Source organism: Bidens hawaiensis, unplaced genomic scaffold (assembly GCF_021521415.1).
Source record: "Bidens hawaiensis isolate Kalapana, Puna unplaced genomic scaffold, B.hawaiensis_p1.1 tig00028012_1, whole genome shotgun sequence".
Classification (NCBI taxonomy): Eukaryota; Viridiplantae; Streptophyta; class Magnoliopsida; order Asterales; family Asteraceae; genus Bidens; species Bidens hawaiensis.
Window position 1 is genome coordinate 195,303 of NW_027505109.1, and position 14,064 is coordinate 209,366.

General features: G+C 34.7%; 1 protein-coding gene across 2 annotated transcripts; it reads left to right on the forward strand.

Annotated features, from left to right (window-relative positions):
* Positions 1-6,982: 6,982 nt before the first annotated feature.
* LOC143610780 (kinesin-like protein KIN-4A) lies at positions 6,983-12,985 on the forward strand. Of its 2 annotated transcripts, XM_077085165.1 has the most exons (23): positions 6,983-7,165; positions 7,313-7,459; positions 7,607-7,756; positions 7,847-8,100; positions 8,191-8,494; positions 8,578-8,614; positions 8,707-8,906; positions 8,997-9,113; positions 9,194-9,272; positions 9,348-9,460; positions 9,536-9,634; positions 9,716-9,946; positions 10,016-10,096; positions 10,178-10,249; positions 10,332-10,422; positions 10,509-10,540; positions 10,620-10,717; positions 10,796-10,894; positions 10,956-11,177; positions 11,253-11,418; positions 11,497-11,652; positions 12,223-12,572; positions 12,653-12,979. In XM_077085165.1, the coding sequence occupies exons 1-22, from the start codon at positions 7,022-7,024 to the stop codon at positions 12,460-12,462; spliced, it is 3,132 nt and encodes a 1,043-aa protein (XP_076941280.1). In that variant the 5' UTR covers positions 6,983-7,021; the 3' UTR covers positions 12,463-12,572; positions 12,653-12,979. The 2 variants fall into 2 exon arrangements, with proteins under 2 accessions (XP_076941280.1, XP_076941279.1); XM_077085164.1 differs by having other exon boundaries at positions 11,253-11,652; positions 12,653-12,985.
* Positions 12,986-14,064: the final 1,079 nt, after the last annotated feature.

Sequence of the window (14,064 nt, forward strand, 5' to 3'; positions counted from 1 at the left end):
AGCTAGTGCCCTTAATAGTTAATTATATGGTCATAGGGTAAAATTAGGTATCGATAAAATATTTGTAAGGTTATAGAAATAAAATATATTATAAACTGATATAGTTGTCTATCATTGTGTTCTTACTATGGTAATATATCTCCCTGTATAACAAATGATATGGACATCTACTTGTCTTGGCGTGAGAGTTGTTATAATATGATCGTATTAGGACTGGTGACGCTGACAACAACACTCAATTTTGATATGAATTACCAGTCATATGCAATCTTTTGATGCGTATGACTTTGTGATATATATTTGGATTATGCAAGAGTATGGACTATGGTGCAATTTATTTTATTCTTTGTACTCTTACCCTTAAATCATTAAATGCGTCTTAAAATATAAACATACCTTGATTGTGATATCACACAAATTACATTTTTTGCTTCATATTATTTTCTTAAAGAAGTGTTAATTTTATGTTATATTTATTAAAATTTTATACTTTATAGTAATAAAATTGGAAACGTCTCAATATATAATGTATGCATTCATTAAAATGTAGTATTTACATCGATACAGAAAGCAAACGGACAACAACTTGTGCTGCTAGTTCTTTTTGGACATCAAAACTAAGTTGTTTAAAAATAACGTTCATAGATCGTTGGTTTATAGCATTACTATGCATGACTCATGCGCTAGGAAACCAAATGTGTCAAATACGATGGAATTAAACAATTGTTGGTTGTCAAGGCATGCCACTTTGCATGAAGTCGCTTTTAAAGCAGACTAACCGGTTGTGAAAACACTACTACCCAAACCCACAAAAGGGGAGACCCATTTTAGATCTACGCATGTGTGTTTCCCTTATATCCATCTAAATACCAAAATGTCAGCTGGTCTAAGAGTTGACCTTTCATCCAATGTGTCGGTCAAGAAATTCGCGGGTGCTTATTTATTAACAAAAATCACACAAACCGTGCTCCACCCCGGTGAAATGCGGTTCCGACGTGCCCAGAGGCCAGAGGCGAATCCGTTCACAGTCCGTAGGACCAACACCATTCGAAGGTGGGCGGCCCACCCCGCCTAGAACAGTTATGTTTGACTGGGCTTACACACATTCGCTCACTTACGTTGTCCCCCTTCAGCTCACCCTAGCCCCCAGCCTTTTGCTTTTCTAACGTAAGCTCCAAGGCTTCACACCAAGTCTTCACTGACATAATATGCATGCTTAAGTAGGGCCAGGCAGAACCGTTGTTGCCTAATGGGAACTTCCCTCATATTGCTATCAATGTCTTCATGTAGCACGACCTCCTAACATTACACCACTGAATCCCCAATCCTTTGCTTGTTGTGTAGTGACAGTACCAATATCCACTAATCGTTGTTTCCATATCTCCTCCCCTGGGTATGGAGAGAGGTTTTTTTGTGTTTGAATTTCTTGTTTAAAATCTCTTTTCTCTGATTTAGGGTTCTGTTGTAGCCTAGAGAGGAAGGTCCGGGTGGTTCTTCCTCTCTTGGCTTCTAGCATCAACATAGCCCAGGAAGGGACCCTGGGCAGAGGAACAACCTAATAGCTTGCTAGGGAGGGAAGAGCCGGGAGTTCTTCCTTGTCTAGCAGCTAAAACCTTTATACTTTGATCAAGGGCCGGCAGAAACAGGGCTTCCTCGTATCCCAAAAGGAGGAGAGGGAGCCCATGCCTGAATGCCGGCTAGGGAAGCAAAGTAATAAAGTCAGTCTAGCCTCGAGTCCGCAATTCGTTTACGAATTGAGTAAGGGCAAGGCTTCTTCTATTTCTCGATAAAGAGAAATATGACCAAGAGTGGTTCAAATATATATATGAAGAATTTCTTTTTTTATACTTCTTACTATTAGATAGTGTCCATAAATCTCATTATAGGTCCCCAAAGATTCATAGTGAATTTCGATAGGAACTTCTCTTGCAACAATAACACGTTGATCTAGTCGCCATCTCAACCACAAAGGACTACCTAAATTGATTCATTTTTGCCGATAAGCTCCAATTGCATCACTGCTTTTCTACAAAGTTTACTTTCTTCTTCCTTCAGACCGGGCCAAGCCTTTAGGTTGTTTAAGGAGGTTTGGGCTAGGTCGTTGCGCTCCTGTCACCTCTTGGCAAAGTAGGCTGCTGGGAAAGCTCCCTCCTGTCGCAACGGTGTGGGGCGTCAGAGGCTGTTGCCCCGTGGCCAACTCGAAAGGGTTGAAGTTCGACGCAGAGTTTTTTGTTTGTTAATTTATAGCAGCACTCAGCAACATCCAACGGCTCCAATCCTTCTGGTTTGCACTAAAGTGGCTTAAGTAGCCCTCGAGGAGTCCGTTTATTCTCTCAGTCTGAGCTTTCAAAGATATACCGACTTAGGTATCTGACAAAAATTTAACGACCTTCTAACATTACCGACTTTGAAATCTCGGGGTTTCAAAATGATTCAAAGAAAAAAAAACTCTTTTCATCATCAGAAACAACCCGCTTTCCGACCTCTTGCATTGCATTACCATAACGAAAAGATAAAATAATTCAAAAATGGTTCTTGTGACGTGGAATGAACCTTTCTCGGTGGAGGAAAGGAATAGCGATGGATTCCTATGGGGATGAATCATGAGACGATACTTAAGGATAGTGCAATACTCTATCGACCGCATATTCCACACATCTACAATGATAACAAATAGGAATTTTGAACATGAGGTGTTGTAGACACTAAAAACGATTTTTTTGTCTGCCTAGCATCTCAAAGTGTGTTTCTATGTCATGGACGCTTTTACTAAAAAGATCACTCGTCAATGCATGTTTGGCCTTTTTTTTTTGGGGGGGGGGGTGTCCTTGTTAGAAGAACTGTCAAATTCGAAGCTTGGGATCAGATCATGGAGACAAGCCAAAGCACAAAAATAATCATAATCAATACCACATGTATGATGTGGTATTGAAGCATCCACGATTGGGCCCTCGAGGTCACAAAAACGTATGATGAAGTCTCTACAATGGAATAAACCCCAAACCACCATTCTTAAGAAAGCAAGCCGCCATTAAAGGTCTCCAAAAAAAGGACCTCCGCAAACTGCAATGTCCTTAATCGCACATCCTAATCCTTTGACAAAGAACTGCTTTGTCTCCATCACGTGAACATGTTGGCACGACCTCAAACCAAAGAAAAGTTTGGCAATATCCATGATCGAAGCAAGAGTAACTCATTTTGTAGGTCACCAAGTTTTGGGAGAAGACATATCAAATCAACTACATTAGCTATTTTTTCCTTTGCCAACCCAGTAAAAAACCCGGCGTCTTTGTTAAAAACCCCTCAAAGAAGCTTCACCCCTAATAATGGTCTCTAGATGTCAACATGGAATAAATCGTCATGAGACTTCCTACCATCACAAGAAGACCAAAAATAACTTAGTTTTCTTAATTTTAAGTTCAAGACCCAAAGTTGGACTCGCCACCTTACCGATATCCAACACTCTAGCCCCCTCCTTTTATTCTTTCAATGAGAGTCTCATCATCAAGATATCAAGTAGGAAGAAGAAACTTGCAATCGTCTCTAATCTAACGCAAAAGCGGGTGCAAAAAAGGGCGAAAATACGTGGTCTGAACTCTCACTGGGCCGCCTTATTGAATCGTGTGATGATTGATGAACCAAAAATTATCATCTCTAAGATACAGTTTTGATGACTGCACATATAAGAATTCTACCCACATGAAAATAGAAAGGCGCCTCACGCTTACATCTTGAAGTAAAACTAACCTATCTATCATATTAAATTTCTTAGACTTGGTAATTTTTTTTCTTGGACGAAGAATGTGTTTTCAACTTAAATAATTAAGTATAACAAATTATGTGAACAATGATAGGTGGAAAAAATAATTGAGAAAATAAATTTGTTTGTAATGTGAATATAAGAAAGACAGAAAATGAGGGTTGGCAGGAAGTGTGCGGACTAAGATACACGGAGGAGGAATGGAAGGAAGCTGCATTTGTTCATATTCCTACCGTCACGTGCTATGTTCCCCACCACCCTCTCATTGGCTCTCCATAAACCAAACTTTTAACTTTTAAGGTTAATTATATTAGGCTAATCATCATTTATTAATTTATATACTTTTATTTTATTCTTGAAAGTTTTAACATCCTTTTTATTCCTTTGACAAAAAGCCCTTGATTCCATCGTAGGGACTTTGTTAATTGCTCAAAAACGTAACTAATTTTATTAGTTTTTATCATAGCAAAGGGTATTTTAGCGACAGAAGAAAGTAGTTAAGTTTGTACCAAAGGGTTTCTAGCCTAGGTATTAGAACATAGATTACGGTTTATTAATATCGAGTTCACTGGCCCAATTAGGCGTGAAGGTTTTTTTTTTCTACACTAACAATATTAAGATGTGTATATAGTAGTGTCCTTGTAATGTGGTTTGAGTCTCATACTAACAAAACGGCATCACCGTTGTTCGAATTTGACCGTAACACCATTCCTCCAACCACTAGAAGCTCTACGGTCTCCCGTACTTTAGTTATTGCTTGATTTATTTACGATTTATCAGTTTTCAAAAGAAAACAAAAGGGTGTAAATGAAGTCTGATTGGGTTACCAAATCACCTATTGATGTCTATAAAAATATTTAACGTAGGAATATGTTCTTGATGGTTTTATTGTAGAGTAGTGGAGATGGTGGTTGGTTGGGGGTCAGTGACCAAGATTTCAAGAGAACGGCGATAAGAAAAGATGTTTCATTTTCTTTGTTCTTGTTATCATTATAACTAAATTGATTAAATTACATAAATGATCATTGTGATTTATGAAAAGAACAAGTACTTTATATGGATACAATAAAATTTTATAACAAAAGCTAGTGTTACATACAACACTTATAAAGTAATAAAACTGAAACTCGAAAGAACAAACTTTATAATAAACCAATTATTCATTTATTCTTGCCAAACTAGACATACTATTAAAACTATATATGATAAGTCATCCAATACAAATACTTTTTTATTATACAAAGTGTAAAAATGATTTTGGATCCTTCGATTAAGAAAATAATGAAATAGATAAACGAAGAGTGCACACCAACATTGTTCAAGCGTGAAAAGACTTGAAGGGGCACAATTGGTATAATATACGATTGCTGATTTTTATCGAGTTCCCATGTTTTTTTAAACGTCAGTAACGTTTTCTTATAACATTATTTTAAAAAAAAAATCATACCATAAAATCGAGCATTTTATTGTATATAATTTGAGTGCCAGTTGTTATACTTTTTTTCTAATTGATTTTTTTTTATAAAAAACACATATATTGTAGCGTGTATAATTTGTATGATTATGTACATGCATAAGTATCTGTATGCATACTTATGTAGATCTGTAATTCCATACAAGCTACGTGATCGTTTAGTTTTGTGCTAATTATGAGATAGACAAAGTTACTTTTTCACAATAACACATGTTTACTTCTGATGACTTCGTAAACTTTATACGATTAGAGTCATCTGTATATATAACTCTACAATAATAGTTAATTAAGTTTGCCAATTACCTCCAAAATTACTATTATTATAATATTTATATGTTAATAATAATAATAATAATAATAATAATAATAATAATAATAGTAATAATAATAATTGAAGAAAGCAATAATTATTCCCGGGGAAATGCGGGAGGCAGAGCTGTAAAAAAGCAAATAGATAGGGAAAGAAGATAAGAGCCGTTAGAAGGGCAATTTGGGAAAGTGTGGTTTATACGCTTTACTGGCATCCCCCACGCCCACCTCATAAACCATATCATATGCCCTGTAGTAAATACTAAGATACGCTACAATCTTTTCTTCTTTTTTTTTTTTTAATTTTTTTATTAGACAACATATTTAAATATAACAAAATCATCAATTATTTCTATAAAGAAAATATTAACCCAATTTATTTCAAACAAAAATCAGTTTATTTTAATCCAATTTGTTTCATATTTAAATCATTTTTTATTAATTTTATAAGTTAAAAAATTGTATATTATGAAAAGATGAAAGGTAAAACAAAACAAGCAGGAAAAAAATATGTTTCACATGTAATTGTGACATGCAACATTTGATAGTTAGTTATTTGTTAAATATACATATATATCTTAACAATTCGATACAAAGAACCCTTAACATACAAAAATATACAAAGTCCTCCTACACCATAATTACGCACGAGGTAAATAAATTACGCATTAAAAACAACTTATTACACACAAAATAATCACGCAACCTAAATTTAAGACTTTCTATGTCCTGTACCTCAAGCGCCACGCCCTTATACAATAAACATCGCCTTTGTCCACGTATTACGTAATATCCATGAGTTTGAACTAGAGGTGGGCAAACAAACCGGTTAACCGACCCGACCCGAAAATCAAACCAAAACCGATTATGTAGACACCGATTTGGAACCGATTGAAACCGGTTTGTAGTTTCCTCCATCATACCCAGTTTCAAACCGGTTAACCGAACCAAAACCGGCCAAAACCAGACAAAAACCGATCAAAACTGACATGGTAAGAAACCGGTTTCAACCCGAACCAAAACTGATCATAAACGATTTTGACTTTTGTTAACCAAACCAAACCGGTTTTAACCCGAACCAGTTTTAAACTGATTTGTACACCTCTAGTTCGAACAATGATTTTATTATTTAACATACTAAACGTAAAAAATAAAATCCTTGCATAATACAGAATAATTACAAAATAAAAAAAAAACATAAAATACAAAACATGAAAACATGAAAACATAAAAACATAAAAACATAAAATAATACAAGTGAAGTTTCACTTACAGGTTGTTGTGGATGCTGTCGTTACAGTTTACTCTCTCTCTTCTCTTCTCTTCTCTTCTCTTCTCTTCTCTCTTTTGCTGCACTCCACTCATCTCTCTCTCTCATCTCTCTCTTAACATATTATTCATTCATTCATCCTCATTCTCTCAATCTCAAACTCTTCTGAATATATATATTATTACAATTACAATTACATTTTAATGTAATGGATTCACCACCTACCACCACCACCACCACCACCACAGACGACTGCTGTGTCAAAGTAGCCGTACACATACGCCCACTCATCGGTGATGAAAAGCTTCAAGCATGTCAAGATTGTGTCACTGTTGTTCCCAACAAACCTCAGGTTATTTATTACATTGACTGATGGTTGAATATATATATATATATATGTAGGTTGTTGGAGATCTAGTAGATCTTGTTGTGAATTGGTTTAGTTTTAGTAATTGGATTGTGAATCTGATTGGATTCATTTGGGTTTGATGTGTTGCAGGTGCAGTTGGGTTCACATTCTTTCACTTTTGATCATGTCTATGGTAGCACTGCTACACCTTCAAGTCATATGTTTGAAGACTGTGTTTCTCCTCTTGTTGATGGCTTGTTTCAAGGCTATAATGCTACTGTTCTTGCTTATGGACAGGTATGGTTGTACCTTATTATTATTATTATTGTTAATATTATTATTATTGTTATTATTATTGTTAATATTATTATTGTTATTGTTATTATTACAAAAAAATATTATCTTGTTGATTGTTCATGATGATATTATTATTATTATTTTCAGACTGGTTCAGGGAAGACATACACTATGGGTTCCGGCTGCAAAGACGCGTCTCAAACCGGTCTTATTCCGCAAGCCATGAATGCTTTATTCAACAAAATCGAAAGCTTGAAACACCAAATCGACTTCCAATTGCATGTTTCCTTCATTGAGGTATGCTATTAATAAACTTTATTATAAATGTATAAATATATATATATGTATCTTGTTTTAAAGTTTTAACCGAAAGATTCTTGTTTGAAGATTCTAAAAGAAGAAGTACGCGACTTGCTGGATCCAAACTCGAGTAACAAATCCGAGACGCCAAATGGTCAACAAGGAAAAGTCAACATTCCCGGAAAACCGCCGATACAGATTCGTGAAAACTCAAACGGTGTCATAACGCTTGCTGGATCTACCGAATGTAGTGTACAGACGTTGAAAGAAATGGCTGATTGTTTGGAGCACGGGTCGTTGAGCAGGGCAACCGGGAGTACCAATATGAATAACCAGTCAAGGTTGACTTTCTTTACTTTGACCTTATCATCTTGTAATGTATATAATCTATACATTAGTTCTTATATGTTTCAATTTTAAATATTATGTAGTCGTTCGCATGCTATATTCACCATCACGGTTGAACAGATACGCAAAGCAAATTCTGGGGATAATAATGCATATGAGTCTATGAGTGATGAGTATCTTTGTGCTAAGTTGCATTTGGTTGATCTTGCGGGATCAGAACGCGCTAAAAGAACGGGTTCGGATGGAATGCGGTTCAAAGAAGGGGTTCATATTAACAAGGGGCTTCTTGCACTTGGAAATGTCATTAGTGCCCTTGGCGATGAAAAGAAACGAAAAGAAGGTGCTCACGTTCCTTATCGTGATAGTAAACTTACTCGTCTTTTACAGGTTAGGATTGTATAGATAGTAAACATGTAATTCAAATATTCAATACTCACTTATGGTTAATATATATTTTACTAAAATTGCAGGATTCACTTGGTGGAAACAGCAGAACTGTTATGATCGGTAACTTCTATATCCTACTAGTTATTGTTAATTTAAGGTATTAAATTTGACACAAAAGTATTAAGTTAATAGTTTATGTTATATTTTCGCAGCTTGTGTTAGTCCTGCTGATATAAACGCTGAGGAAACTTTAAACACGTTAAAGTACGCGAATCGTGCAAGGAACATTCAAAACAAGCCAGTCGTGAATAGAGATCCGATGTCAAGTGAAATGTTAAGAATGAGACAACAATTAGAGTGTTTGCAGGCGGAACTTTGTGCTCGTGGTGGTGGGTCTTCGGTTGAATTACAGGTATTTCTGTTAAAATGTGTAATAATTTACAAATGTAGTTATAAAATCATTAAATATTAAAAATCTATTTTTTTTTAACTTTTGATTCAGGTATTGAGGGACAGGATTTCTTGGCTTGAAGCTACAAATCAGGATCTTTGTAAGGAGCTTCATGCTTATAGAAGCCGAGGCATTGCCATTCATCATTCTGAAATGGATGATAATAAAGTATGCGTGTGTTAATTAATATTATTTTTTTATGTGTTGGTGTAAATGTAAATATATAACTTAATAAATGTTTGTTACAGGTTGATGATTCTTTTTGCATAGAAAATGAAGTGATAAGAAAAAGTGTTGATTCTTCTGATTACCAAATGAGTGAAAATGGTAATAATTTAAGTTTGTGTTATCTATCACATATTATCTTAATTAATAACCTTTTTGTAAATTTAATATATACAGGCGATCCTGCGGTTATCGATGATGCGGCAGCAAAAGAGTGGGAGCACACTCTTCTACAAGACTCCATGGATAAAGAACTACATGAATTAAACAAACGTTTAGAGCAAAAAGAGGTGTGACATTTTATTTTTAGAAAATTTTCATTTCTATAAAAATTATTAATAATTTAACACACATTTCTTTTGCAGTCGGAGATGAAACTTTTTGGTGGATATGATACAATGACACTAAAGCAACATTTTGGGAAGAAAATAATGGAGCTCGAAGACGAAAAACGAGAAGTACAGGTAAATACACATATGCATAATATCTGATATTGTTTAATGTTAATATTTAATGTTTGTTTTCTACTTTGATTATTAATGCAGAAAGAGAGGGACCGATTGCAGACTGAAATTGAAAATCTTTCATCTACTTCAGACGGCCAAACACAAAAACTGCAAGATTTGCATTCCCACAAGTTGAAATCACTCGAGTCACAAATTCAGGATCTGAAGAAGAAAAAAGACAGTCAAGTTTTGATTATGAAGCAAAAACAAAAGAGTGACGAAGCGGCTAAAAAGTTACAAGATGAGATACAATACATCAAGGCACAAAAGGTTGGCTTATTAAAAAATGTTATGCTACTCTATACTTTATATTCGGTGCTAAATTATATGAGTTTGTAGGTTCAACTACAACACAGAATAAAGCAAGAAGCTGAACAATTTCGACAGTGGAAAGCCTCTCGTGAAAAGGAATTATTGCAGGCATGTATTTGACTATTTGCTAATTTATATTGATTTCTTGTTAATTTATATTAATTTGTTTTTTTTAATATATGAATGCAGCTAAAGAAAGAAGGGCGGAGGAATGAATATGAAAGACACAAATTACAAGCTCTAAACCAACGCCAAAAAATGGTTAGATTATAGTTTTCTTTATATTCAAATTAAAAAGGTTGCAATGTGACATTCTCTCATATATATAATCATAACATTAAAGGTTCTTCAAAGAAAGACAGAAGAGGCTGCAATGGCTACCAAGAGGCTCAAAGAATTACTTGAGGCCCGAAAGTCAACCCGTGACAACACAGGTTTTTGGTCGTTCCTTTGCGTTAAATAAGTTAATTCGTTATTTTTCATTATTAGACACTTGACCGCGTTGTTCTTGTTTTTGTAGTGACCAGCAATGGAAACGGAACAAATGCACAGGTAGTTTATCACATAACCAAGATTAATTAAATTTAAGTTTCTTTAATTCACTTTTATTAAATCAACTTAACTTTTTTAGAGCAACGAGAAATCATTGCAACGTTGGCTTGATCATGAAGTGGAAGTTATGGTGAACGTTCATGAAGTTCGACATGAATACGAGAAACAAAGCCAAGTGTATGTATATTATACTATTATATATATGATAAATATATGGAAAAAATGTTTTTAATTTATGGTTATTTAATTTGGCAGGCGTGCTGCATTGGCGGAAGAGCTAGCGGTTCTTAGACAAGTGGAAGAATTTGCTGCAAAAGGAGTTAGTCCTCCAAGAGGAAAGAATGGATTCTCTAGGTACAAACAATTAATGTTAACTTTGGCCAAATCTTTATTAGACAGCGTTAACATGTGTCAGGGCTTCATCATTGTCACCGGAAGCAAGAATGTCAAGAATAGCATCATTGGAGAGCATGTTAAGCATTTCATCAAACTCACTCGTGTTCATGGCTACACAACTATCGGAAGCCGAAGAACGAGAGCGCGCGTTTGCTAATCGCGGTCGGTGGAATCAGCTTCGGTCTATGGCCGATGCCAAAAACCTGCTTCAATACATGTTCAATTCTCTTGCAGACACCAGGTAAATAAACATTTTTTTTTTCTAATTTGTTATAGAACATATAAGTAAGTTAATGATTTTTATTGTTTTTAATAGGTGTCAATCATGGGAAAAGGATATTGAAATGAAAGAAATGGAAGAACAGTTGCAAGAACTCGTGGGATTACTGAGTCAAAGCGAGTTAAGACGAAAAGAAGTTGAAAAGGAGCTTAAAGTAAGGGAACAACAAACATTTGCTATTGCATTGGCTTCATCTGCTTCAGTAAATCACTATCTTGAAAACATCAAAGCATTTTACGAAAACAATAAAGGTTTAAACTTTTTTGCTTTCAAATTGCAGGGTAATTCTCACAATTCACTGAAACATGTGGCTGATGAAAAGAGTGGCCCGTTATCTCCAAACTCTGTACCCGTACCCAAACAGCTGAAATACACAGCCGGCATAGTTAACGGGTCGGTCAGAGAGTCAGCAGCGTTTACTGACCCGAAACGAAAGGTTTGCATCTTAATCGATTATCACTTAGCAATGTAGTTTATTATATATTAGTTTGGTTTTTACCTATCAATTAAAACCCAAGACACCAAACCAAGTTTATGAATTTTCATTTTTATATTTTGTATGCTAAGTAATTTATAAAAATTTAATAAATAGTCTAACCCAATAATTTAGACTCTATTGCATTTAATCATTGGTTAAGAAAAATATTTAGGCCCTAATGTATAATAATCAATTAATCATTAGTTAACAAAAATATTTAGGCCCAAGATCATTATTTTGGGCCTATTTTTCTAGGTCCAAAAATTTTGAAGCCCAAATGTTTAAACTGAAAAAAACGAACTCAAACAAAAACCAATGGTTTGTTTATCAGTTAATTATTAATTAACAAAAAGATTTAGCCCAAATTCATTTTTTTGGGCCATTTTTTGTTTCACTAAAAATTTCAAGCCCAAATGGTAAACCAATTTGAACTTAAAAGGCTAAACCAAAAAAGATGAAACCGAATGGTTTTCAAAAACTCTAAAACCGCATTTATGTAGCTTGCTGAATAAGAGTTTGTGAATGCAGATGGTACCGATGAGCCAGCTGTCAATGAAGAAGCTGGGCCAGCTGGCACTGGTGGGCCATTCTTCCGGGAAGCTTTGGAGGTGGAAAAGAAGTCATCATCAATGGCTACTACAGTTCAAATGGAAATGGCAGAAACCATGGAGACTTTCAGAGCTCATTAAACACAGCGATGAAACGATCATGCGATCAAAACCTCGTCCCCTGCCAGCTGGATCCGAAATCATGTATCATAGACATTAAGTTTATATATATATATATATATTTTTATTGTATATTCATTCGTCTTTCACCACGCGTTCAACTCCAACATAAAAGTATAGCAAGGAGCATAATGGAAATAATAAGTGCAGGTAACATAAATTTATGTCACAAGTCGCGTGTTAATAGTATATGCATAAAAAGTTGTTAACTTTGAATTCATTTGGTGCAGTGTGATGTTATGGAAGATGGTTGTTTGATCTTGAATAGGTAAGATTATATATAGTATTGAAATATATATATATATATAGGTGCTGTGCTGGCTGGGGTGGCTGCAATGGGATATTATTTTTCATGGACTTTTTTGATGTCTTTCCCCAGATGAAATAGTGAGTGTGTTGTGGTTTGAAGTTTTGGAAGCATAAGTTTTTATTGGTAGTTAAGTATTGCTAATTTGTTTGTAGTTAATTTGTTGTGTGACTTGAGTGGAGATAGTGGTTTTGTTGGAAACTGTAGACATTTATTATTAACATTCGCATAAGGTATAGATTTGTAATGTTTGCTTACTATATTATCTATTTTGATTTTTTTTAATAAAGGTCACATTGTGTTATCACTCGTCATCACCTCCGCTGCTGACACTAGGGATGAGCTCGGTACTAGCCGCCATATAAAAAAATTTGTAGCCGTTGGACTTATTTGGTTACTTTTTAATATTGTTTGTTTCAACATGATTTGTATTGTTCAAAGTTCAAACTTAAAAACTATTCAAGTTTTATTAAAAAATGCATCAAGTTGGTCTTATTATGTATGCTACTTAAATCTCTTTTTAGTGCTCTTAAAAATTTTGAACAATTTGGGATCACACTTACTTTTCTTCTATTTACAAATGCTTTTGAATTTAAACATGTGTTGGATGGTTGGCCGTTGCCGAACCAAGGTAGTAAAGCTAAAACCTAATCCGTCTAAGGTTCATGTTACGAAACGTATTTGGTATGCCACGGATTTTTATTATATTTCTGAATCAATTACAAGAGAAAAGAACCATAATTTATATGAAAAATACAATGGTTTAAACATGGAAACTACGAGCTATTCATGGCCAGAGGATTTAATATGGCTATGATAAATTATGGGTTTAAACAAAGCTCTCTTCATTAAAGAAAGAGATCTTATAACTTGTTTAATTATCCATGTTGATATGATTATTGCATGGGATGATAAAGAAGAAATGATAAAGTTAAAGAAGAGTCTTTTCATTTGAGTTTGAAATGAAAGACTTGGAAAGGCTTAAGTATTTCCTTGGAATTGAAGTGCTTAGGTCAAAACAAATGATATTCATTTATCAAAAGAAGTATATCCTCGACTTATTAGCAGAAAAAGAAATGGTTAACTACAAACATCAAACACTCCAACGATTGTTAATCACAATCTCCGCATGCATGATAGAGGAAGCTGAACTTGCAGATAAAAGAAAGGTATCAACGGATGGTGGGAAAATTGATCTCTCTCACACATACTCAACCATACATAGCGTATGTGGTAGGAGTAGTGAGCTAATTCATGTACCAACCTCAAATCGCCCATATGGAAGCAACCTTCAGAATTATCAGGTACTTCAAAGGAACAGTTGGCCATGGAGTA